General features: G+C 56.0%; 2 protein-coding genes across 4 annotated transcripts; both read left to right on the forward strand.

The window, feature by feature from the left end:
• The first annotated feature begins 739 nt into the window (after positions 1-739).
• On the forward strand, positions 740-20,875 carry ZNF385A (zinc finger protein 385A). 3 transcript variants are annotated; one of them, XM_061204437.1, is made up of 8 exons: positions 740-798; positions 7,226-7,362; positions 14,769-14,879; positions 16,240-16,402; positions 18,302-18,550; positions 18,920-19,089; positions 19,298-19,393; positions 19,538-20,875. In XM_061204437.1, the coding sequence occupies exons 1-8, from the start codon at positions 789-791 to the stop codon at positions 19,766-19,768; spliced, it is 1,167 nt and encodes a 388-aa protein (XP_061060420.1). In that variant the 5' UTR covers positions 740-788; the 3' UTR covers positions 19,769-20,875. The 3 variants fall into 3 exon arrangements, with proteins under 3 accessions (XP_061060420.1, XP_061060421.1, XP_061060422.1); XM_061204438.1 differs by lacking the exons at positions 740-798; positions 7,226-7,362 and adding an exon at positions 11,563-11,689; XM_061204439.1 differs by lacking the exons at positions 740-798; positions 7,226-7,362 and adding an exon at positions 14,210-14,482.
• Positions 20,876-24,699: 3,824 nt separating this feature from the next.
• GPR84 (G protein-coupled receptor 84) lies at positions 24,700-25,890 on the forward strand. The gene has a single exon (XM_061205858.1). It carries the CDS (start codon positions 24,700-24,702, stop codon positions 25,888-25,890), a length of 1,191 nt encoding a protein of 396 aa, XP_061061841.1.
• Positions 25,891-26,218: the final 328 nt, after the last annotated feature.

Raw genomic sequence — 26,218 nt, forward strand, 5'->3', positions numbered from 1 at the left:
TCCCATCCCCACACCAATCCAGGTCATCTCTACAAGGTTGAGCCTCAGTTCTTGATCTTCTGTCATCTCTGGTTGCCCTAATGATCTCAGTTGCAAGCTTCTATTTCCACCTCTTTGGGTCCACTGATTGCAATCACTTCCCTCAGACCTTCCCTAAGGACCTAGGCATTCGGACCCCAGCCAGAGATCAACCTGGGGTCCATCTTCAACCCCACATTTCACCTCTGAGACCCAGCCCCCAGGCATCCTGCTCCAGAGCCAGGGAAACAAACTGGTACCCAAACATTCTCTGCCCCACCCTCCGCTCCGGCCCAGCCCATCACTCTGGAGAGGACTCAGGTGTCCCATCCAGCCAGGCCCCATCCCTCCCCAGAGTACTTAGGCATTCCCCACCCCATATCAGCCTGTGACCAGACTTCCCGCCCTCAGACTCAGCCCTTCCCGGGATCCCAGGCATCTTAGTTTCCAGCTTCCTGTGTCAACACACACCGTCCTCTAGATGTCTTGTTCCCCCAGCCCTGGCTGCAGTGACACCGTAAATCCAGGAGACCCAGGCAGCAAGTAGAAGAGAAAGCGGGAGGGAACAAGGAGCCGCCAGGACGCCCTCTCCTGGAGCCCTGTGTGCCCGGGTCCCCCCTCCTCCCGTCTTCACCTGCTGCGGGCTCCGCCCCCGCTCCGCCTCGGCCGGCCTCTGCTCCTCCCCCGACTCCACCCCCCGTACCCCCAGCCCGGCCAGAACGGCCCCCGGGACAGAGCGACGCGGAACCGCGGGCGCCTGGGTCCCCAGCATGATCCTCGGTGAGTGGGCTCTGCGGCTCCGCGGCTCCAGGCTCCTGGGTCCCTCTCAGTAGGTCACCCCCCCACCTCCCGCACCGCGGTGACTGCGGCCGCCCGTCAGCCACCGGTTCCCCCTCCCCCTTCATCTGGCTCCACATCTGGGGCCCCCTCTTTCCCTCTTCCCCAAACTGCCGCTTCTTCTCCCGGTAATCCAGGGAGTGCTAAAGGGGGAGACAGAGCCGAGTGAGACCCCCGCCCCATAATGAGAATATTGCGTATTCATGAGGCTCATGAATATTATATGACAGTCTACGAGAGGCTGGGGGAGGGGCTGGTCCTGGCCTGGTAGAGTTGAGCGAAAGGTTCTGACCCGTCCCCCCCTCCGCACCCCTCCCCGGGGCCTTCCCCCACCCTTAGCTCAAACACTCCGACATCCTTCTGGGCCCAGGATAAGAGGGAAAGGAGGAAGTGAGGGGCGGGCGGGGGGAGAAGATGGTGGGTGTAGCTTCGAGGTGTGTGGTGGGAGGTGGGAACCTGAGGGCTGAAGATAAGGGGTCTGGGGAGAAAAAGGGGTGGGAAACTGTCCATCCCAGGGCCCCTGCGGCACAGATCCTGTCTCCGCAGCCATCCTGCCCCAACACGCCGGGACCTGCCCCTCTCTCTCCCTGCCCTGGCTGCCTGGGCCCTTCCTTCCCGGCTGCCTTCTTCTTCCTTCCTCCCCCACCCCACCCCCACCCCTGCCTTGGGCCGGGGGCACCAGCAGAGGAAGGGGCCCCGGGGAGCACAAGGATGGCGGAGGGAGACTCCCGCGGGGCTCTGACATCCCTTCAGCCACAGCCACCCCAGTCTCATGACCTACATGGGAAGGGAGCCCCGGGAGGGGGAGGAAAGGACTCCTCATCAGTCGGGCTCCAGGCCCCTGCTTCCACGATAGTCCACAGGCCTGCTCTGTCCTCTGACCTCTGACCTCTGACCTCTGTCCTGGCTAGGCCGGTTCCTGGGCCCTGTTTGTGGTGGGAGACCCCCCACCAGACCCAGACACCTGTGGTCTCCCTGCCCCCCACCGGGGACACCTGGCTGCATGCTGGCACCCCAGGGCTCGCCTGGCTCCCACCTCAGCCCTCTGCTGGGGCCCCCTTGGCTCTTTTGCTTTTCTTCTTTCGTTTGACCCCTATTGACTCCCACTAGGTGGCTCTCTCCCCTTCTGCCCTCCTTCCTCCATCTCTTTCTCCCCCCCACCTCCTGCCCCGTAGCTCCTCACTCTCACCACTCTACATCTGCCCCCCTCCACCTGGCACCCCATCAAATCCATTAAATGAATGAGCCAACAGAGGCACGAATGACTGGTTGCCTGCCTCCTTCCCAGGAGTGTCTCTAGCAGGAAAGAGACTCCAGGCCCATCTATGAAGACTGTCCCGACCCTAGCGTGACCCCCACCAGCACACTTGGACTCAGGTCCTCAGAGCACAGGCTCCACATTCCTCCAACCTGTGCAATCCCTGCACCCTGGCCCCAGCCTGGGCACGGGCCCCAGAGGCAACATCACGCTTGTCCAGGACAGGCCAGTTTGAGCCGTGCTTCTCCTGGTCAGTAGGCCTTGGAGAGGACCTCGGGAACCTGCTCGAACCAGCCCAAGATCCCACCACAGGAGGAATGCCAGGGGCCACCAACTGGACGCCCACCACACCTCCCTGAGGACACTGCAATTAACTCCCTCCTTGTGCCCAGCCCACAGAGGGGTGGGAAGCCTGGCGGGCCACATACCTTAACCCTCTTTGACTAAGGAAGGCAAGAGGGAGGCAGCTGCCAGCCAGGCCTGAGGCCCATTCTAAGGTTTTCAGGTTCTGAACGCTGAGGTCCACTGAATCTGTGTGCAGGTGCTCTGCCCGGCAGGTGAGGCCCAGCCTGCCTGCTCAACAGCTAGACTGTGGGCCCAGGTTTAAGGTGGTGGTTCTGGGCTGAGCTTTGCTTACCCTCCTCTCCAACTGGGCCCTTGGTGTGGTGTGCGGGGCGGGGGCATTGAGGGAGGCTTTCCCCATCAGGCTGGGGAAAATTCCCCAGGGGTCTTCCTTCTGCCTTTCCTGGCCACCTCCCCGCTTTAGGCCCTGCCCCCGCCCACATCTCTCCCGGGGTTATTAGGCATCATGTTTTGAGTAGTTGTTCATAATCATCCCCTTGTTGCTTTCATCTTTGACTTCAAAGCCTTTCCAGCACTCAGCCTGCCTCCTGCCAAGAAGGGGGAAATTGAAGCAGAAGGGGACAAATACCTCAAATACCTGAGACTTGGTCAAGAAGGCAAGATCTAGGGGTTCCAGGCTCTCCCCTTAATCCCCCAGTTTTAGGCATTTCTGGGGTTAGAAGAGGCCAAAAGGCCTGAAGTGAAAAGGGGATGGATTAGAGATGAGATTCCAGTCCAGACGCCAATCTCATTTCTCCTTGGGCCCCAGAGCCTAATTCCCATTTTAACCCAGTGCTGACCCTATGTTTTTCACCACCTTGGGCCCTAACGCTACTTGCAACCCTATCCCCAATACCTCCCTGTGATCTGAATCTCATCGCGGCACAATCTCCAGACCAACACTAACCTGCAGCCTTACCCTAACATCCTTCCTGGCTCCTGTTCCTACCCAGACGCTGCCACTCCCAGAGCCAGCTCACGGCAGACACTCCCATTCTTTGCCACAGGGGCTTCAGGCCCTAGGCCCGACCTGAGATAGCCGAGGCACTGGGACTCCCACCTGGCCAGAATTTCTGGGGAAGAGAGGAAGGAAAAGACCAGCTCTGAGTGGGATGGAAGGAGTAAGGAGTCAGACCTGGCTTGGTTGTGGCCTGGTGCTGGGGGGATACCTGAGCAGGATCAAAGGGCCTAGGTCCAGGTAGGGTGCAGAAATGGACAGATGGCCATCCATCCAAGGGACTGAGACTTCACCCCCCCTAAAGTGGTTGGGAACTGTCTTTAATAAAGCATTTGGCAGCTCCCCACGGAGCTGGGTGGGGCTCTATCTGCTGGAGCTAATGAGCTTCCCTCTGGAGTGGCCTGTCCCAGCCAGGCCTCAGCTCCTCCCTGCCATGCCTGACACGGTGTGCAGACCCACACGCATGCGCGCGCGCGCACACACACACACACACACACACACACACACACTCCAGTTTGCTCTCCACCTCCTCCTCCAAACCCACCTGAAGCCCTCACCTAACCAGCCATAAGAAGCCCTGGATTTCCTACTTCATTTCCTCCTTCACAGCCCTTATTATATTCCTGCCTTTCCCCCCCTCCATCCCTAGGAAAGTGTGGTGCCTGAAAGCCCTGTCTGGAGCCAGCCAGACAGGTTCAGATCCCTCACTAGCTGTGTGACTTTGGTCAATTAACTCCCCCTCTCTGAGCTGATGGTCATCTATAAGATGAGGATTCGTTTATTTACCAAACATTTATTGAGCTTTCTTTGTGGCAGGCCAGCACTTTACATGGATTTGTTCAATCCTTTCAACAACTCCACAACGCAGGTACCGTTGCTCTCATTTGACAAAGGAGAAATGAGACAGAGAGGGTTCGGAAACGAGCTAGTCACCCAGCTAGTGAGCAGTAGAGCCATCTGCAGGGGGGCATATATGTAAAGTGCCTGGCATACAGTGGGCCCTTATTATTCTCAGGATGGCGGAGAGGGGACTGAGGCGTGGGCTGCCTGACACCAAGGGCCCAGCTTCTCCCCACTTGGTCCGTAAGTTGCCATCTGCCCCCTCCCACCTCAGATCTCAGTGGAGTGGACCCAGGAATCTGGGAAAGAGACACATGAATCTCCAGTTGCCCACTTTGGTTCCTTGCCTCACTCCATCATTCCTTCCTTCCTCCCACTTCCCCTTCCCTCCCCCGACCCCAGGGCTCCTGTCAGTGGAAAAGATGAGTTGCTGGCTAGAGGGAACTGGCTGGCTGCTACCTGTTTTCCTCCAACTTCAGGAAGGACATGAACTTGTTCTTCCCTTCCTCTCCTTGGACAAGATGGAAGCCTTTCTCAGATCTCTGCTGAATTCAGAGTTAAATTGGAGCCCTTTGGGGTTGTGTAGCAGAGAAAGAGGGTGACAGATCTTGATGGAAATCCCCGCTCTGATATTTACAGGCTGTGTAACATCAGCCAAGTCTTTTTAAGTTCTCTGAGCCTCAGTTTCTTCAAGTGTCAGACGGTTAAAAACTAGTATCAGCTACCCCATAGAATAGTTACCTCAGAGATTAAATGTGCTACTACTCAGAGTGCTTTACCTGAAAACATTCTTTTTTTCTGTTGCCTTTTGTGGAACTCATCTCTCTCCTCTGAGGTGGTTGTTTGAGGGGTGGGGGCCTGGAGAGTTCAGAGCCAGGAAAGGGTCAAGGAGCTGAGCTGCCTCCCTCTCTGGGGCCGGAGCAAGTGCCAGCCCCGGACCAGCTGCCTGGGGTGGGTGCTGGTTGCCGGGGACTCTGGGAGCACTCAGGTTTCTCTCACCATTCCTGATTCCGCCTGGGGCTCGTTAAGGCTGCCCTGGCCTTGTGTGCCAGGCAGGAGGAGGTGGGCACAGAGGGGAGAAGCCATGGGGGGACAGAGGGGAAGGGGGGATGGTCGCCCTGCCCCATCAGTCTGTCGGTCCCTCTCTCTCGTTCTCTCTGTTCTCTGTCCTCTGGTTCTTTCTGCCCTTGTCTCTAGCTCTGTGTCCAGCTTCTCAGCAGTGTCTCTGTTTCTCTCTCATTTCACTCTCTTCATCTCTCCATTGTCCCCTGTCCTCTTCTCTCTCAGTGTCTATGTCCCTTTTCTCAGTCACCTATTCCTGCTTCTGTCAGTCTTTCCCATTCTATCTCACTCACTTTTGTCTGTCTGTCTGTCTCTCTCCTCTCCCCACTACCCCATCTCAACCCCGAGGTGGCAGAGGAGGGAACGGACATGACATACGGACCCCTAGCTGTCCAAGGGCCAAAGCCAAGCATCCTGCCCTTCTCCTTCAACCCTTAGATGTCTGCAGCCCAAGCTCCCAGCAGCCTTGACCCCTCTCTGCCTCAGGCACCCTGGCCGCCCAGTCGTAGCAGTGGGTGGAAAAGACAGACCCCTCCAGACCTTCCTGGACCAGCTCCCTGCCCCCAGCTGTGCCTGAGCCCTCCCTGCCCCCACCCTCTCGCATCCGATTCCCCTAATCCCTGCTCCCCCGCCCTCCCCTCTGCCCCACTTTTCCAGGACTCTGATTGGCTGATTCTACTGACTGGACTGGGGGGGAGGCTGGCAAGGGAGGGGGCAGGGGGCAGAACCAAGGGAAGGGGACGCTGTCAGGCCCAGGCCCCTGGGGGGCCAGGGCCAGGGCCAGGCCACTGCCTGGGGGCAGCAGGCACCAGACACTGAAGGTATGAAAAGGGGCCGTCTCTGGAGGGAGTAGGAAAGGATCCCAGGGGGACCCTCTGCCCCAGTAAAGTCATGGGAGGACGGGGCTAAGCTTGCAGCCTCCTGGGTTTGCCTTTGTTCCTGGGAACCCCTGTTGCTGTCAGGGAGTTGCTAGAGCCATGAAGGGCAGCCAGAGTTCCCTGACTGGTTGACAGAGAAGTCGCAGAAGGGAGCTGGGCCAGCAGAAGCCCAGAGGGGTCCTGAGGGCCTCTGGGCCAGCCCTGTGGAGCCTGGCAGGGTTCCTCCCATGGCTCTGGGGTAGGAGGAGAAGGTTTCAGGGACGGTAGTGGAGTGGCTAGCCTGGAGTTTCATTTCCCCCTGGGGTCAGACCCAGGCGTTCCCCTCCCAGCGGCTGGTCGCAGTTCCTCCCGCAGAGCCTGAGCTGAACATTCCCGCGGCTGACAGAGGGACCTGGGGAGGACGGGAAGGTTGGGAGAAGGGGCTCTGAGAATGGCCACAGGCAGTCCACCTCCCAGATCGAATGCCACTTTCCTACCCCAAGACATCGACAGTTAATTAAGAATTACGATTGGGACAAAATCATAACTCTTTGGGGAGCCTGAAAGATCCAGCAGCCCTCCTCCAAATACAGGCCTCAATATTCCTCTCTAAGCAGTGGGATGAGTCACTCACCTGACCGTTCTCCCTGGGGTAAGACTTAGCCTTTGGGATTCCCTGGGGGAAAGCAAAACCAGAAGAAGGGAGTAGCCAGGGGCGTGGGACTCCGAGTCTTTGTGTCCAGCAGGCGGCCTGCAGAGAAGGCCTGTGATCTTCCTGGGTCTGTAAAATGCCTAAAGGTCTTGGGGGAGGGAGGCTGGAGAAGGGGGAAGTGAAAATCACCCAGAAGGGAAGAACAACAGGTCTGCGCCCTCCCCCAGGCCCACAGGGCACCGTGCTCCATTGCTCCGGAGCCAGCCAGCAGGGGAAGTGTGTGTGATGGGGGTCACACTTCTGAGTGTGGGCCCCCAGCTGGGGAGTGGGACTGCCAGGCTTGGGTTGGGCTTCCGAGCTTCAGTCTTCCTGCCCCACATAATGTTTTCTCTGGTCTTTAGGCAGCTTGAGCCGGGCAGGGCCCCTCCCTCTGCTACGGCAGCCCCCCATCATGCAGCCCCCACTGGACCTCAAGCAGATCCTGCCCTTCCCACTGGAGCCGGCACCCACCCTGGGCCTCTTCAGCAACTACAGCACTGTGAGTAGCAGCCTGCCTGCCTTCCCCGCCCTTCTGCCACCCCGGCTCCTTCTCTCCCTGCCCTCTTCTCCTCTTGTATCTAATTCCTTATGTCTTCTTAGGGCCCCATCTCCTTTACTTCTAGTCAGTTACAAGTGTCGTTGGCTCTCTGGTATACTATTGACAACAATAACAATAATAACTAATATTCACTGAAATCCGGCTATGGGCCAGACACTGTGCTAGGTGTTTTATATGAATCATCTCATTCAGTCCACCATCGAGAGAAGTCACAAGACCTAGACTGGTGGTAGTGAGTACAGGGAGGTGGAAAGAGAGACTCTTCAAGGGCATAAGCAGCCTGTTTGTAAGCTCCAGCTCTCTGGAGCCCACCGTTGGGTGGGTAGGGTAGGATCAGTGCGGTAGGGCTTGGAGGGCTGGCAAAGTTGTCTAGATTTAATCACTATGAAATAGGGAGCCATTATCCATTCTTGAGCAGGAGAGTGAGTTGGAAGGAGCAGTGTTTGAGGCAGGTGAGTGGGGCAGCTGGATGGAAGGGAGCAGAGACTGGAGGATGGTGGCCAGTTAGGAGGCTGTCCCAGCAATAAGGGCCTGCAGGGGAACCTGGAGAGCCAGACCGGGCCCATCGCATCGGCAGAGTGAGTGAAGGAAGGGGGGTGGGTGAGGTGTTTCCAAGGAAATATTGACAGGCCACGGTGACCAACCAGGGTTTGGGGGTGGGGGAGAGAAGATGAGTCAGGGATGACTCCAGGGTTCAGGCCTCTGCGACTGGGAGAAAGAAATCACCTTGCCAGGGGCAGGGGGTTAGAGGAGGAGGCTGGCCTGGGGTGAGGCTGCTGAACTCACTTTAGGACATGGCGAGTTGGTGGACCAGTGGGACGTTGAGCCAAAAATGTCCAACAGACAGTTGGAATTTGGGTCCTGGAGAGTGGGCTGGAGCTAAAGGTTTGGGGGAAGTCCGCTTTATTCAATTCAAGTAACCCACCATCAAACCATATTCAGTTACAAACACGTATTGAGCATCAACTATGCACCAGGCACTGCAGTAGATGTGTTTCTGTGTGTGTGTGTGTGTGTGTGTGTGTGTGTGTGTGTGTTTTGTTTGTTTGTTTGTTTGCCTGCACCGTGTGACTTGTGGGATCTTAGTTCCCCAACCAGGAAATTGAACCTAGGCCCTCAGCAGTGAAAATGTGGAGTCCTGATCACTGGACTGCCAGGGAATTCCCTGCAATAGATGTTTCTATACTTGATCTCATTTAATCCTCACCACAACCCAACAAAGTAGACATTATTATTCCAGTTTGACATACTGGAAGACAAAAACTAAGGCCCAGAAGGGTTTAGGAATTTATCTAAGTTGATGCAGTACGTGCCTAAGGTATGATTTGAACCCAGAGCATCTGACTCCAAATACAGTTCTCTTTATACCTGCTGCTTCCTCCAAACTCCTCCCAGAGAATCCAAACCAGCATTTGCATTGCGCTTTGAGGTTTACAAAGCATTTTTCATATCTCAGTTTTTATAGCAACTCTATGGGGTAGCTGTCGTTTTATCCTCGTTTTACAGACGAGAAAATTGAGTAATGACTATCAGGAAGGCGCTGTCCTAGATAAAATGGAGACATGAGGGTAAATATGACATGCACCCATGCTAAAGGCGCTATATTCAGGAAAGAAGTATAGATGTGTATGCAGTGATCTACAATGCAAAACAGAGGACGGGTTATAAATATTGTGACAGAGACACTAACAAAAATTCAATTGAACAAAAAAATTTTTGAGCACCTACTATGTGCTAGGCACTGGTATCAGGGACACAGGACTCAGTCTGTGCTTGGAGAGCTCACGGTGTAGTAGGAAAGACAGCAAGTTAGCATATACCCTATAGTGTGAGAAGAGCTGTGCTGGAGGCATGTAGCTTGTAGGGGAGCCCAAGGGGGTGTCAGGAAAGACTTGTTGGATGTGGTGAGGGACCAACCAGAGCTGAGCAGGAAAAAAAAAAAGAAACAGCAGAGGAAAAAGGGATTGAAGCTGGAGCAGGTGACGTTATGAGTTGGGCTTTGAAGAACTATTAGTAGGATTTTAAAAGGGATTTCAGAGAACACTCCAGACTGAAACAAGGGCTAAAAAAGAGCACTTGAGAAACTGCAATTGACTGGGTGTGACTGGAGCAGAAGGTGCTGGGAATAGTTTCCCCCCAGTCTACATACCTGATTTACACTTAACCTTGGGTCTCCTATCTTTGTCCCCATTTTATAGATGAGGAAACACTGACCCAGAGAGGTTAAGTGACTTTCCCAAGATCACAAAGCTACTTAGTTGATTCACGTGGATAATCCCAAGTTTCTGACTCCCCAGGTTCATGGCTCCACGGCCTCTAGTGGGAACAAGCTATTTAAAGCCATGAGAGTGGATAAGCTTGGAGAGAGTGTGGCCAGGTGTTGAGTGATACCAGCTTTGGCATCAGACTGGCAGGATTTGAATTGATGTTCCAAAAGTACTGGCTGTGTGACTTTAGGCAAATTACTTAACCACTCTGAACCTCAATTTTATCAGCTGTAAAAGAAGACAGTAATAGTACCAACTCGCAAGGTTGTTGTGAGAATCGTATTACATAATCATAATGCCTAGCACCTAGCACAAAGTAAGTTTTCAATCAGTGTAAGCTGCTATGATTATTACGTTATTTCATTGTTTTTATTTAATAGAGGATCAGAGAGAGAAAGGTAGTTACCAAGGCCCAAGCCTTGGGGAATAAGCAGAATTAGGCAGTGGGAACAGGAGGAGGCCCCTGCAAAGGAAATGAAGGAGCCACAGGAGGGGGTGGGGACAGAACCAGGTTCCTAAAGAGTTGGAGAAGCCAAGGGAGAGAGTGTGGCAGGCTGCATCAATAGTGCCAAATTCTGCAGGGGAATGAGGACTGCAGAAAAGCTGCAGACATGCCTTGGCAGTACTGTGCAGCAGTTAAGTACAGGGCTTTGGAGTCAGGATGCCCGGGTTTAAATTCAAATCCCAGTTCAGCCACTTACTAGCTTATGACCTTGGGCAAATTATTTAGCCTCTCTAAACCTCAGTTCCCTCATCTATAAAATGAAGATAATAATAGTAGTTACTATTATAATAGTGGTTGTAAAGATTAAATTAGATAATCCATGCAAAGAGCTCAGTCCAGACGCTGGCACATTCCAAGGGCTCAATCAACATTAGGTGGTGGTGATGGTATTATTATTCACGGAAGAGTCTCTCCATCCCTGCACTAATACTTCCAGATCTCTCCTACTCGGGTAGTTCCTACCCCTTAGACCCCTCCCTGCATTATGCGTCCCTCTGCCCTTGGACATCCCTCACTGTCTCCCAAAGACAGCCTCTCTCTACATCCAGGCCCCTGCTTCGCTCATCTCTCGGCCCTAGGTGGAACGGAGGGGATGAGATCCAGAGATGAGAGAGCCGGAATCCTAGGACCTATCCAGAGAGGATAAGGAAGTGTTTGGGGCAGTGGGCTGTTCTGCCCTCCTGTCCCTCGTCCCCCAGTGCTGCCCCCACTCTACCGCCAGAGGGCAGCAAGTGCACGAAGCATAAGCCCTTCGGGAACCTGGTTCTCCAGCAGGTGGCGGGCGAGAGGAGGAGGTGGGAAGAGGCTAGGGATGATGTCCCCAGTTTGAGGTCGCTTCTGCCCTGGGCGACCCCAGCTCCACCGTTCAGAGGAGTCACCAAGAGAGCAGTGCCTGACACCTGGGTACCTCGGCTCGGTCTTGCATCCCTAGTAGGGGAAGTGACATGTATGAGGGGCACAGGGGTCGTGTGCAGAGGGAGCAGGGGAAGGGGTCGTCTGCGGACTCGAAAGAGAAGCTGTCAGCAGAAGAGCGAGGGTGGAAAGGGTGAAAGAAAGGAGAAAGGTCCAAGCTGGAGAAACAGGGTCGGCCACTGGTAGGGATACTGGACCCAGCAAGGGTCCCCAGTGGAGGAAGCCCAGTGGAGCATCTGGTCAGTGCCCCGTCGCCAGGCCGAGCGGCCCTTCGCCAGGACCAGGTCTTTCTGGAACGAGTGTCTGAACACGGACACCCCGTCCTCTCTTCTTTTCGCCCTAGCGACCCTTCATGCCTCCCGAGCTCCCTATCTCCGCCCCCGTCCTCGGCCCCGCCTCTGGGGCGGGCTCCGGGCCGGGCCGGCGCCGCCTCCCCTTCTCCGGGCCGGCCCGGCCGCACAGCCCCGAGCCACCCGGGCAACGAGCGCCGCGTCCCCGGCCTGCCCGGCCCGGCCAGGCTCGGCCTCCCCGCCCGGGTCCGCCACCCCGGGCCATGGAGCCGCGTCCCCCGGGGTCCTGCAGGGTAAGCCACCCGGCCCCTCCTCTCTCCCTGGCTCCCGCCGCTGCCGCAGCGCCCCCCCCCACCCCATCCCCGCCCGCCCCTGCCCGGCTCCCTACCTCTCCCTTCGCCTGGTCCTCGGGTTATCCAGCCCATCCCCCACGACCGGCGCGGCCCCAACCAATCTCCGGATACCATCTGGCGCCCCCCAGACTGCTGCCACCATACTGGATACCCCGGCCTCTGTTTCTCAGATCCTTGAAGTCCCCCAAATTTTCAGACTTCCCATCAGGTCCTACACCTACCCTCAAATTGCCACGCCGCCGGTCAGATCCCGTATGCAGCCCTGACCCCATCTCAGCCTTAGTCCCCTTCCTAGCATCCCTCCCCCACCAGCTTCCACCTGCTCTTTAGACACCCTCTAGCTCCCTCTCTTTCCTGTTTCAATCCTTCCTGTCCCTCAGGTCTTCCCATCCCTGAGATTCCATCCCCCTTCCCTTTTTGCCTTTATTTGGGGTGGGGGGGTGGTCAAACAGGGGCAGCGGTGCCATCAGATAAAGGGCAATGGAAGGAAATATAATCATAGCCCCTCCTGGTGTTCCTGATCTGGTTTCCCCCTTCCCTCCCCCTTGCCCTTCCTGATTCATTTTGCCCCAGCTTAGGGGAGCGATTCCCTTTCATGTCTGCTATTGGAGGGCAGGTGGGAGGCGGCTGTTTTGTGGACCTTTCCAGACAGTGTCTAGGCCAAAATCCTAGGGAAGGGGCTCTGGGAGATGCTGGCCTTCACCCCTCCCCAGAGAGCCCTCATCTAGGTCACCAGGGCCTCTTGACCTTGGCCTGGAGCAGCACTTCAGTGGCTCATATTCCACCTGCGCAGGGATTGGGCCCAGGAACCCTCACCTTCAGCCTGGTGTCTCCTCCGTTCCTGGAGGAGAGGGTGGGAAGGACCCACCTGACTGGGTTGCTGCCCTCCTCTCTGCCCACCTCCCACCCCTAGTTGGTGTTTATGGACTTAAACCTGAGGAGAGGGCTGTGCAAAGGAAAAGGCTCTCACCCTGGAGGAAGGACCCAAGCAGGACAGGGACCATTTGCAGGGGATGGATGCTGGGACAGTCAACTCACAGGTCATCCTCAGGGCACTGGGTCCTCAGCCACTCTGGGGAACAGGCTGGGGTCCTGGGGTGGGGCACAGACAGAGCCAGGGACCTCTGCTTTCCCCTCTCCATCCCACTCCTCTCTCCCTACCATTTTCATCGACTTAGGTTTCCTGGCCCAGATTGGGTTTCTGTTTGGGCTGAATTCCATTCCCTACCCAGCATGTGAGGACGTCCAGGGGCTATGGAGAACCCTGGGGCAGAGTTGGGGGTCCCTGGTTAGGGAGGACTGTCGCCCGGAGGCTGGGAGCTGAGTGCAACATCTGTCTCCCCTTTCTGATTAAAGCCTGTCTCCAACTTGGTCTGTCTTCCTGCCAGACACATCATACATTCACACCGATAAACACACAGCTGAAGATTGCACAATCTGACCATTCATGGCTTCGGCAGAGCCCCCGACACAGAACTGTTGATACAGAAATGATGTACACACAGCACGTGACACGCCTTCACACTCCACCCCTGCACAGATTGATCATAGACTGCCTAGACACACACAGACACACCCAGTCTTCCCCTGTTTGGCTTTTCCCTGAAAAGGACCTGGGCTTCCAGGAGGAGAAGAGTAAGCCACTGAGAGGGGCTGCTTCCAGCCAACGGCAGGCCAGGAAATTGACACTGGTCTGTCAGACTGGTTATCTGAACCTGGCTCCTGCCTCTGCCACTGCCAAATGGGATGGCGCATTTCACAGGGATGCTAAAGCCCCTTTCCTGACATTAACCCCAAGCAGCCAGTGAGACAACTTTGGGGAGCAGAGGGGAGACAGGATGTGTGGGCTTTGCAGACCACCTTCTTCCCCCTGCTCCATGTTCCTGTCTCTCACCAGTGTCTCATGGGGAATCATGAAGACCTGGGCACAGGGAGGGCCTCAGCTGAGGAGCTAAGGACCCCCAAGTCTCCAGCAACTTTTTTTTCGCTTGATCCTTCCACCTAGAAGATAAGGTTTCAGCTCTAATCTGGTTCCATGCTTATGAGAGATCCCAGCCATCACCCAGTTCTGCTCAGCCTCAGCTGCATTCCAGGCTCGCCTCTCCCTGGCCGCCTGGGGGCCAGAAGGGAGGAGGACAGGGCAGGGAGGCAGCTTTCATGCCTCTAGGCCCCTGGCTTTATCCCTATAGCAGAAAGCCTCAGAGAGAAACTCCCATCCTCTTCCCGCCTCATGTGAACTCTTGGCAGGAGACTGCAAAGACATCTGCTGACCCAGGGTGGGGGCAGAGGCCGTTCCTAATCCCTCCCAGCCCCATAGCCCTGCCCCAGAAACCCTGTGACCAAGGGGAGGGAGTTCAGAAGATCCCCGGGCTGCCTCAGGCCAGCCCAGCTTCTTACGTTCTCCTACTTATTCCTGCTGGAGCCACCTACTCTCTCCTGAGTTCTTTTACTCCCTCTAGAAGCTACTGCTTTAAGAGGTCCAGGGAATGAGTGTGTTAGGGCAACCTGGGGCCCAGAGATGGGAAGCTGGGAACATCTGTCTCCTGGGACCGGAAGCTTGGCTTGGTTGATGGTCTTGCCCCAGAGCGGAGGCCAAAAAAGGCTTCAGCTGAGGGCCCTAGGATCTGGGATGCTTTGGGACTTCCTGAGTGGGCCTCTGGTGGATCAGCCCAGGAGAAAGGTCAAGGTGACAGAGCTTGATCTTCATGGTATAACGGATGGAGACGAGTTCAGGTTCAAGTCCCAGCTCTGCTATTAAGTCATGCTCTGACCTTGGGCAAACCACTTCTACTTTCTGTCAAATGGGAGCACTGGGCCAGGGGATCTCTCAGGTCCCTTCCAGTGCTATGAAGATTGGGCTAGGAGGGAATCAGGGAACTGAGGCTCAGAGCCCTCTGGCATGCTGGGGGATTGGGAGGAGGCTCCGGGGACTTTGGTTCAACCCAGCTGCTGCCAGTGGGGTTGTGATGGACATGAGCTTGTGCTGGGGTTCCTGGCTCACCCCAGCCTGCCTCCACAGATGGACCCTGTGCAGAAGGCTGTACTCTCCCACACTTTTGGGGGACCCTTACTCAAGACCAAGCGGCCCATCATTTCCTGTAATGTCTGTCAGATCCGCTTCAATTCTCAGGTAAGAAACCCAGCTGCTCACCCATCCACTGGCTGGGGCAGGGATGACCAGGGGATCTTAGGGGAAGGCAGGGTCTGGGAGCTCTGGGTGAGGGTCAGGGATTAAGGGGATATGAGGGGATACTGCAGGAGAGGCAGGGCTGATGGAAAGCACTCGGGAGGGACAAGAGATGGCTGTATGTATCCCTCCCTTGGGGACTGAGGCATCCCTGGCTCAGAACTTCTTGGAACACAGGTGGCCATCTGTGTCTGGGTGGGAGTGTGGCCTCTGGCCCTCTGGTCTTGGGTACAGGGCTGAGTTACGTCATTGGCCCCCTGCAGAGCCTGTGCCCTCCTTGGCCTCTGCTAAACTCCTCCCCGGCTCACCCATTTCCCGCTAACCTCCTGGCTTCCTCCTCTCTCCACCGTCCTCCCTCCACATTACACACAAGGCCTGGCCCCCACTGCTCTCCCAAGGGAAAGTCTCTCCCATGGGAGAAGCCACCCCAAACTCAGAACCTTGGTGTCTGGCCTCCCAGAGTTTCTCCCTCGGAGGCTCCCTTGGGACTTCTGTGTGGGTCTAGAGGGGGCTTTGTGGCGTGCAGGTTCTGAGAACTTTTGGAGAAAAACAGCAGAGCCTCGTTCTGCTGAGTAGGGAAAAGAAAGCATGTTCTGTTTCTCTACCCAGTACACACACACACACACACACACACACACACACACAGCCACACCATGCCGCCAGGCTCTGCACACCCCTGCCCCACCCTCTTTTTGCCCTCCCCTCCCCTCCCCCACCAAGCGCCTCTGTTTTGACAGCTGTCTCTGCTGCTCTCTCTGTCTCCAGAGCTGGGCTTGGGGCCTGGGGCCAGGGTCCTCTAGGGTGTCCACAGAGGCTTCAGGGAAAATGAGACCCAGAGGGGAGTAGTCAAGGTACAGCCCAGGCTTCAGAGCTCCTGGGGCTCCCAGCTTGAGGGTGGGAGTCCCAGGAGCAGCAAAGGCTGGATCCTGGGGCCAGGGGACACAGGCACAGAAGGCCCGGGGTCGAAGAGGATGCGGACTGGCTAGATTGCTCGGCCCCTCCCATTTAGGGTTCTCCTATAGGTGTGAGGTCCCCTTCCCTCACCCCTGGACAAGGTGGGAAGCCTGAGTCAGCAGGCAGGCCCTGGGTGTGGTGGTGGGGTAGAGCCTGGGCTAGGTGGGGACCCAGGTTCCCAGCGACTGAGTAACCAGGGCTCCTCGACACGGGGCTTTACCTCGTCCTGGTGTAGGGAGAGATTAAGTGCAGCCTGCTGAGGCCACCCCAGGACCTGAAGGAGCTCCATGGGGAGAATGTTCAGATGAAAGACGATCTCAGATTCCCTTTTCTTCCTCCATCCCTAAAGAGCCAGGCTGAGGCACACTACAAGGGTAATCGCCATGCCCGAAGAGTCAAAGGCATCGAGGCTGCCAAGACTCGAGGCAGGGAGCCCAGCGTCCGGGAAACAGGAGATCCAGCTCCCCCAGGCGGCACACCCCCAAATGGAGAGGGTGTAGCCCCCCGTCCAGGTATGTCTGACTCCCCCCAGCATCCTTCAACTGATCTTGTCTCCTCCATTCTGTCCCCACTTCCCAGAACTCTCCTCTGCTTTTATCTCTCTCTTCCTCAGCTCCCACCCCAGCCCCACCCAAGAAGAGTCCTGCAGCCAAACCCAGTGACGCAAAATTTCCATCCTGTCACCCCCACTGCCGCCCCAGCTCCTCTCAGCAGAGTCCCCACTGTCTGTCCTCCCCACTGCCCAGTGACTCAGACAGGGGCTAGGGTGAGACTACCTGGCAAACTTCCCCAAGAAAAACGGAACCACCAAATCCAGGGAGAGACCATTTCATCTTGGGGAGAGGGGCAGGGCAGAGAATCAGGATATCTGAAGGCCTGCCCACGGGAGCTCCCCCCAGGGAGGACTGAGCCCAGGAAACCCAGGCAACTCCCTGGGTGATCTTGGGTAGATCTTTCGACCTCTCTGGGCCAGAGTTTTTTGTCCCTCGGAAATGAGGGAGTGAGACTTGAAGATCTGTGAGGTCTTTTCCGGGTTTACAAAAAGCAACTCTGAGATTCTTTCTCCCTCGTGGCTGGTGGCCATCCTCAACCTTACTCCCAGCCAAGAAACTGGAAAGAAGGAATATCAAGACAGGACGATCCGAGCCACCCCCATCCTGGGATTACCACATCAGATGTCAGTCATGGCAACTCCAGAGAGACCTGACATCCCCATGTCCTCCTTGTCCTTGCCTGTCCTTCCTGTCCTACCCTAAGGAGAATGAAAACCAAGGAGCTGCACCACCAGCTTGGGAAGCAGGCCCCACTCTCACCACACATACACACACAAACACACACATCAGGGATGCACAAATAGGGTGAATGGGTGAGCTGAGTTCTAATTGTGTTCTGGCTGCTTCTTAGCCTGAACATCTTGGGTTAACTTGGTAATGTCTCTGTCAAAGGGGGATGATGATGGTGGCGGTGTAGCTAACGTTTCCTGTCTAGCACTGTTCTAGGTTCTTGATACATATTACCTCACTTAGTTCCTAGGGCAATCTCCCTAAGGAGGTAAGGATACCTGCCCTGCTTTTGAAAGCCAGGAGGTTCTGTCCAGATAGAGATGTGAGTGTGCTGTCCGGATTGGGATGGAGATAAATGATGTCGGAAATGAGAAAGAGAAAAAAAAAGGAAAGATCACAGGATGGACCAGCAAATGGACACCTGCAGGGCTCAGGAGGTCCCCTCCCACCAGCTCCCCAGCCCCACCCCCGGCCTCCCCCTGACCCGGAAACTGGATCAGCTGCTGGAGCAAGAATGGGAGCGCTAGAGTTTCCCCTGTGCAGAGGCCAGAACCCAGCGCTGAGGCCTGGGGCCTGTGCATCTTTAATCAAGCCATGAATTATAGAGCAGCCCACATCCCTGTTTCTTCCCTCTCTGGTTCTGCTGTTTCTGTTTCCCTTTTGCCATGTCTGTGTCTGTCTCTCCCAACCTCTCCTCACCTCGCTTCTGCCCCTTCCTAGGGCTCTTTGGCATGCCTCCCTGGGGACTGGGCAGGCCTCTGAGAAGGGGCTGGCCAGGCGGGAAGCCCAGGCTGGCTGGCAGGCCTTGGAGGGGAGGTTCCTTGTTCCATGCCCCTCTCCCCCTCACCAGGCTGGCTGCCAGCTTCACCCTGGCTGAAGGAGAGGCTGGTGGGGCTGGACCCCTCAGCCATTTCCAACTTATGGAGAATGAGCCAGGCACTGGAGTCTCACACCCAGCCTGCGGCAGCTGGACCACATCTGGCTCTGGTCCAGGGCATGAGAGCATGCATGTTGTCACAGGGTGGGGACTCCTGGGCCCTTGCCCTCCAGGAAACGGGGCTAGGTCTCCTCCACATAAAGAATCTTCTCCGAAAGCCATCTGGGATGATCCCTATGTTTCTCCCCCAGTGACAGTTTCCATGGAAAATGGACTGGGTCCAGCCCCAGGATCCCCAGAGAAACAGCCTGGCTCCCCATCCCCTCCCAGTGTTCCGGAGACTGGTCAGGGTGTGACCAAGGGTGAAGGGGGGACTCCAGCCCCAGCTTCCCTGCCTGGGGGTAGCAAGGAAGAGGAGGAGAAGGCCAAGCGGCTGCTCTACTGTGCTCTGTGCAAGGTGGCAGTGAACTCCCTGTCCCAGCTTGAGGCACATAACAAAGGTATGGGCTCCCCTCCCCCACGCCCACTCCCCTGTCCTCATCCCCTCCTGCTTCCTATATCCTAACTCTCCTGCTTCCAGCATCCCTGGACCCTCTAAGACTCACCAGCCTATCTCCCTCCCTAATCATCTCCCTCATTCCTTAGCCCCTTACCTCCTCAGTTCCCTCCCTGCCCCCGCCCTATTTCTGGTAACTGTGACTCTCCCCTGACCCACCTTGTGTCTGGAAGGGTCCCAAGGGCCTTGGAAAGCCCGCACGCTTGATGCACCCCCCCCCCCAATATAGTAATTGGAAATGTGGGTATTTGAGGCGTAGTAGGCCTGGAGAATTTTTTTCCACCTCTTACCTCCTGCCCTCTGCGGGCTCCAGGTACTAAGCACAAGACAATTCTGGAGGCCCGAAGTGGACTGGGCCCCATCAAAGCTTACCCTCGGCTGGGGCCTCCCACTCCCGGGGAACCAGAGGCCCCTGCCCAGGACCGAACCTTCCACTGTGAGATCTGCAATGTCAAGGTCAACTCGGAGGTCCAACTGAAACAGGTGGGTCCAAGGCCCTTTCCGAGAATTCTGGAGAGTGTACCTGCTGAGAGAGGAGGGAGGACAGGGAGCTTGGGTGAGACTCTTCTTCAGGGTCATCCTTTGGTGCCACAGAAGGGGCGGGGCCCGGTGCTGAGGTGCGATCACCCTGCTCCCTGGCGGTTGCTCCTTTCCCCGTGGTTCACAGCCCCCCACCCACTGGTCCCTGCAGCACATTTCCAGCCGGCGGCACCGAGATGGCGTGGCCGGGAAGCCCAACCCCCTACTGAGCCGTCACAAGAAGCCCAGGGGCGCCGGAGAGCTGGCGGTGAGGCCTGGGCGATGGAGAATTCGTCCAAGGGGCGGGGACCGGAGCGGGGAGGAGAGGGGATGCCGGCCGGCCCTGGGAGAGGTGGAGTTTGCGGGGCCACAGAATGACTTTTCCCTCTCCCCGCCCCTCTCCCCCCTGCAGGGCACTCTGACTTTCTCCAAGGAGCTGCCCAAGTCCTTGGCCGGAGGCCTGCTCCCCAGCCCCCTCGCGGTGGCTGCGGTGATGGCAGCGGCAGCAGGCTCCCCGCTGTCTCTGCGCCCGGCTCCCGCCGCACCTCTTCTCCAGGGACCGCCGATCACCCACCCCCTGCTCCACCCGGCCCCCGGGCCCATCCGAACTGCGCACGGACCCATCCTCTTCTCCCCCTACTGACCTGAACCCTGAACCACCTCCCATTCAACCCCCCCACCTCCAGCCGGGACCCAGGCCTCCGGGCTCCCAGTCCGTCCCTCCTCCCGGCACTCCCTGAATGATCTCTCTCCTTCCCCCCCACCCCGAGGTACGGGGTTCCAGGAAAGGGGAGGGGTAGCGGGGTAGGGGGGCTTCAGAAGGGGGGGAACACCCCAGATCTCAGGGAACCCCGCCCCCTGCCCTTCCCTCTCCCCTAGAAAAGGGGGGGCTGTCTCACCCCCGAGCCCCCTTGGAGACACCCCCCTCCCAAAAGCCATGTGCATCCAGCCCTTCCCCCCAAACCTAGCACAAAACGGGGTTCACAAGCCATGATCGGGGTCCAGGGGGCAGAAATGGATTTTCTTGGCAATAAGCGGACTCTGGGACTCCGGCCCCCTACCCCCAAACTGAAGCGCTTCCGTGAACACCCCCGTCCTCCACAGGGGGAGGGGAGCAGGCGGGATCCTGGGTCCCTCATAAGCACTTTGGTTTTACCGCCTGCAACCTCACTGTGCCCGCCCCGCATCAGGCCCCAGCCCAGGTCTAGCCGGGCCCATGGGCAGCACTTGGTGGCATCTCTGGCACTTGGGTGGGACCAAGTAGATGCCCCTATAGACCCTTCCCTCACCTTCTTCCTTCCCAGTCCAGATTCCATTCTTTTCACCAGCACCCATCGCCCAAGGGGTACCAAGGGGGGCAAGGGGTGTCCAGTCCAAGCCCACCCCCGCCTCGCCTTCCGCAAAACTGTGAGCAAAAAGCAATAGAAGCCTCGCCCCCGCCCCGCCCCTTTCCGCAGGATTTGCAGAGTCTGTAGCCTACCCCATCCCAGCTCCTAGACCTCATGGCTGTCCCCTCCCACCAGACACCTCCACTGCACAACTCGGGCGGGGTCGTGACCTCCCTCCCCCCCTTGTGGTTTCCGTATCGTCAGTCCTTCCAGCACAGACCCGGGAGGGGGACAGGCCCCCACTGGCCTTCCCCTCCCCATCAACTCTTTCTGCTTGACGATGTAGCAACCCCGGCCCCCAACCCACGTCTTTCCCTTTTCCCCCTCCCTGACAATAAAATCTGGATTCGTTGCCCTCCGTCCCTGAGACTCAGACTCTATCTTTGCCCGCTGATTTGGGAGCAATTGCATCAGGGAGTGTATGTGTATGGTGAGGGGGGGCCGGCACACAGGAAAGAGGGCCAAAAGAAGGAGGGGGACGGGGAAACGGGGCTGGGAGGAGGCAAGATCCGAGGCTTGCTCAAAGTGAGCAGAGCTCCCCATCCCACTCACGCCTACTCCGGCCCAGCTCAAGTGTCAACTTGGCCCTGGGGAATCATTTCGAGTCCAGGTCTCGGATTGCAGCCACGGCTGTTGAGAATTCGCCGCAACTCCACCAGGCGGCGCCAACGACATGGAAAAGGAGACCGCTAGGCTCCAGTGCATGTCTCTATAGAGTCTAGGCAGACAGGTCTAGACCCGGTCTCAGACAAAGGAAGAATCCAGGTTTTTGTACCTCTGGTGGGAAACGCACGCCAGCAACACTCAAGGCATGGGAATAAGTGGGGGCAGGGACTTGGGAAACTGAGCTGTAGGCTCTACTCGGCCCCATGTAAGCAGTGACCTTGGGGTTAGTCCTTACCCTCTCGAGACCTCAACTTCCCCATCTGCAAAATGAGCAGGTTTGAGTCTCTTAAAAGTTCATTGAGACTTCATGGATCCACGACTAAAGCGCTGGGACCGTGCCATTTACAGATATGCTAGAATGCCTTCTCATCTGGTTCCCTAAATGGTCTATGGGACAAGAGGGCACACATCGCTCACTGCCTCCCACATGATGCTGGGGGAAGGGGTCTCTTCTCTGTCTTCAGAATTCGACTCAACCACACACTCACAAGAGCAGCCAGTGATTCTGTGACACCCCCCCCCCCCCGCCTCGCTCTAGTCCAGCTGGGAGCAGAAGGTCAACAAGAAAGGCCAGACCAGAACCCAGTCTCTACACGGGCCCCTCCTGAGTTGCATTTTCTTTGCTCACTTCCACCTCTCTACCCACTTCCCAGTCTTGCAGAAGAAAGGGGGAGGGAAGGTGGGATGACGACTGTTAAAGAGGAAGGAGAGGGGGAAGAGGGGCCTCCTGAGTTAGTCAATTGTGAAGTTGGGGGTGGGAGTTTGCTGTAGGCTCAGAAACGGAACCCAACAAGGAGTTTTGGGGGTTTTTTTGTGTGTGTGTTTTGTTTCGTTTTGTTTCAGGTCGATCTAGCTCAAAAAAAGACAGAGACTGGAGATCTAGAAGTCTGAGGGGCAGGAGTGGCTGAATAGGAGAGTGGAATGAGAAAAGCCGGGGCTGGATCACATGTGGGGAGAGAGAGGGGGGCTGGAAGAAATCGGGGTTAGAGGGGCTGAGATATTAGCATGTCCCACAGGTACTTCAAATCTGGTATAAAACTGAATTCATTATTTACCCCCTTCCCTAAGCCTGCTGTGCTTCCCACATTCCCTATCTCATTGATTAAGAGAATCACCATCCACCTGGAAAACTGGGAGTCCTCCTAGTCTTCCCTCTTCCTAACCCTTTATCTAATGAGTCATTAAATAAATCCTATTTGACCTCTTAAGGACCTATGGATCCCCGATCATTGTTCTCTATTCCCACAACCGCTGCTCTAACCAGGACCGGCTACATCATTTGTGGGGCCCAGTGCAAAATGAAAAAGCAAAGTGTTCAAAAAGGATCTCAAGGCTGACTGCAGAGCATTAAATCAAGCACTGGACCCTTCTCAGCACAAGGCCCTGTGCGATTACACGCGCAGGTGGCATGCCCACCAAACCAGCCCTGGCCCTAACTCAGGCCCTGCCCCACCCCCCTTGTCTGAACTGGTGCCTCTTTACTGGTCTCTCTCCCTCTGGCCTGCAGGCTTTCACTCCTTACTCACAGCTCTCCAAGTGTAAATCTCCTCCAGGATATAACCCCAACTCCTCAGCATGGCACACGAGGCTTTCCTTGATTCTGACCCCACTCACCTCTCCAGGATTGTCCCTCTTGCCCTCTCCTTCACATGCTTTGTTCACCTCTACCTAAACCTCTGTGACTGTGCATCCTGTTCCCTTTATCTAGAATGTCCTTCTACTTATCCGCCCAAAAAACTCCTGTTCATCACTCACAATCCAGTTCAGGTGTCTCTCTGTGAACCCTTTCCTGATCCCCTCCTTGGCAGTTCGCTCCTTTTCTCTAAGTCTCTGATGTACTTCACAGAAGGGTCGGCAAACTTTTTCTTAAAGGGCCAGATAGCAAATATTTCAGGTTGTATTGGCCAAGAGGTAAAATTGAGGGTATTATGTAGGTACCTACATAGGTAACCATTTTAAAATGAAAGAAAACATTCTTGGCCCATGGCCCATATGAAAATAGATAGTGGGCCAGATTTGGCCCAAAGGCCAAACTTTGCTGACCCCTGCTTCAGAGGACCAATTAGGCATTTATATATTTACATATCTGTCTCCTCCCCTAGACTACTCACAAGGCCATGCAGCATCCCCAGGGTCCAGCTCAGAGTCCAATGCATAGTAGACACTCAGTACGTTTTTGGTGAGTGAATGGATGAATGAACCAATGATTGGGAGCCTGAGCCCCTGTGAGGCGGGAAGCCAGAATCCTAGATGCTTCATTTCCCACCTTTCTTCGTCTGAATCCTTTTTCAGATGTGAACCATCTCCAAGTTCTGGAGAGAGGGAAGGCAGTGTTCTCCCAAAACAAACCCAAGGCTTCTGGGGTGCCTAGAGTTGCTCCTAGAACTTGGCCTAGTCCTTTGGCCCCTTGAGAAGTGGCCCAGATACTCTGATGCTCTGCCTCCCTGTCCCAACAATTCTCGGCAATGATCTTATAGGTGTCCTGCCATGCAAAGAGAGGGAGGAAACAGAGCTTGGGTTTCAGGAAGGAGAACTGAAGGAGTGATAAGACTTTGGAGTAAGTAGTAGGGAAATTTCAACAGAGAAGCCCAGATTTCACTAGCTAAAGCAAAGTGAGTAGGACCAGAGGCAAGGGAGGAAGCAAGGGAGGAAGTGGCTGAGGTTGTGTAACTGGGGAGCTTCTTGTTGTTCCAGTCTAGTATAATAGGAGACAGGAGAGCAGAGCACCTCCTGTCTGAAGCCTGACTGCCCACCAGAAAGGACTGCTCTTTGAGTGAGTTGGACGTCTTCCACCAGAAAGAGATTTGAAGGCTGGGAGACTCAGGTGAGTACTTTGGTGGTGGGAGTACTTTTACGTTCCCTGTCTCCTCATCTCCCAGGTGGTAAAAACAGAAAAAACTGAGGCCTGGGACTACAGACAGAGGGGACTATTCTCCTGAATACAGAGGAGAGGGGACTCCTGGGTGGTCTTAAGGGACAGGGAAAGAGTTAGAAAGGTCGGAGGGTGCTGGGGTTACTGAGAGTATCTGGATGGATATTGAAAAGGCCGGGAGTTTGGAGTGGACAGAAATTAAAGTTAGATAAAAATTTGGGAAAATCTTTGAAAATGGGAAAGGAAGGTGTTGGGGATCTTGGGATGAAGAGGCCTGGGAATGGCTCAGGAGGCTGGTGAGATCCTGGAGTGGTTCAGGTGTTCAGGAGCCCAGAGTTATCCAAGAGATCTAGGGACTTCCCTGGTGGTCCAGTGGCTAAGACTCCATGCTCCCAATGCAGCGGGCCCGGGTTTGATCCCTGGTCAGGGAACTAGATCCCACATGCTGCGAGTAAGATTTTGCATACCGCAACTAAAGATCCCGCACGCCACAACAAAGTTTCCTGCGTGCCTCAACTAAGACCCAGAGCAGCCAAATAAATAAATAAATAATTTTTTTTTTTTTTAAAAAGAGAAAGATCTAAGTTCAAGGTCAGGTTCTGACTCCCTCTTCCTCTTCCCCCCACCCCACCCCTTTCAGCCTCCATCATGTGGAACACCTCTGATGCCAATTTCTCCTGCTACCATGAGTCTGTGCTGGGCTATCGTTACGTGGCAGTTAGCTGGGGCGTGGTGGTGGCCGTGACAGGCACTGTGGGCAACGTGCTGACCCTGCTGGCCTTGGCCATCCAGCCCAAGCTCCGTACCCGCTTCAACCTGCTCATCGCCAACCTCACAGTGGCCGATCTGCTCTACTGCACCCTTCTCCAGCCCTTCTCTGTGGACACCTACCTCCACCTGCACTGGCGCACTGGTGCCACCTTCTGCAGGGTCTTTGGGCTCCTCCTTTTTGCATCCAACTCTGTCTCCATCCTCACCCTCTGCCTCATCGCCCTGGGACGCTACCTCCTCATTGCCCACCCGAAGCTCTTTCCCCATATTTTCAGTGCCAAGGGCATCGTGCTTGCACTGGTGAGCACCTGGGCGGTGGGTGTGGCCAGCTTTGCTCCCCTCTGGCCAATCTATGTCTTGGTGCCCGTAGTCTGCACCTGCAGCTTTGATCGCATTCGAGGCCGGCCCTATACCACCATCCTCATGGGCATCTACTTTGTGGTTGGGCTCAGCAGTGTCGGCGTCTTCTATTACCTCATCCACCGCCAGGTGAAGGGAGCAGCACAGGCGCTGGATCAGTACAAGCTGCGCCAGGCGAGCATCCACTCCAACCACGTGGCTGGGACAGATGAGGCCATGCCGGGTCGTTTCCAGGAGCTGGACAGTGGGCTGGCATCAGGAGGGCACAGCGAAGGGATTTCATCTGAGCCAGTCAGTGCCGCCACCACCCAGACCCTGGAAGGGGACTCATCAGCAGTGGGGGACCAGAGCAACAGCAAGGCAGCTAAGCAAATGGCAGAGAAAAGCCCTCCAGGAGAGCCTGCCAAAGCCAGGGCAACTAAAAGAGACCAGAGAGCTCAGGGCTCTCCGTCAGACTTTGGGAAGGTGACTCGGATGTGTTTTGCTGTGTTCCTCTGCTTCTCCCTGAGCTACATCCCTTTCCTGCTGCTCAACATCCTGGACGCCAAGGTCCGGGCTCCCCGGGTTGTCCACATGCTTGCTGCCAACCTCACCTGGCTCAATGGTTGCATCAACCCTGTGCTCTATGCAGCCATGAACCGCCAATTCCGCCAAGCCTATGGCTCCCTCCTAAAACGAGGGCCCCAGAGGTTTTGTAGGTTCCATTAGAACTATGTCCCCAGTCACCAGAATCTGGAAATGTCTCCTCCAGAACTAAGGTGGCCAGCTGATATGAGAGTAGATGAAAGACCTTTGGGAATTTCCACAAACAACCTCTCCCCAACCCCCAAACCAGGCCTCTCCATCCCTTGCTCAACATTTCAGCCCTAGGCTGCTCAAGGTGCATTATTAATTATTAATAAACAAAATCCATCCTTTTCACATTCAGGTGTGATCTTTGGGGAAGAAGGAAATAGGCCAGGGTTGGTTTGCAGCTGGAACTTAATAGTTGAGCATTTGGGGGGACCTAGGTCAGAGCAGGGAGGGGCAGGAAGCA

Source organism: Eubalaena glacialis, chromosome 11 (assembly GCF_028564815.1).
Source record: "Eubalaena glacialis isolate mEubGla1 chromosome 11, mEubGla1.1.hap2.+ XY, whole genome shotgun sequence".
Taxonomy (NCBI): domain Eukaryota; kingdom Metazoa; phylum Chordata; class Mammalia; order Artiodactyla; family Balaenidae; genus Eubalaena; species Eubalaena glacialis.

Excerpts from the sequence above, each read along its gene's own strand:
- ZNF385A (XM_061204437.1), top strand. Across the intron at positions 7,363-14,768 it reads TCTTCAGCAACTACAGCACT|ATGGACCCTGTGCAGAAGGC; the intron begins GTGAGTAGCAGC and ends CTGCCTCCACAG. Across the intron at positions 19,394-19,537 it reads GGGGCGCCGGAGAGCTGGCG|GGCACTCTGACTTTCTCCAA; the intron begins GTGAGGCCTGGG and ends TCCCCCCTGCAG.
- GPR84 (XM_061205858.1), top strand. The coding sequence starts at position 24,700 with ATGTGGAACACCTCTGATGCCAATTTCTCCTGCTACCATGAGTCTGTG.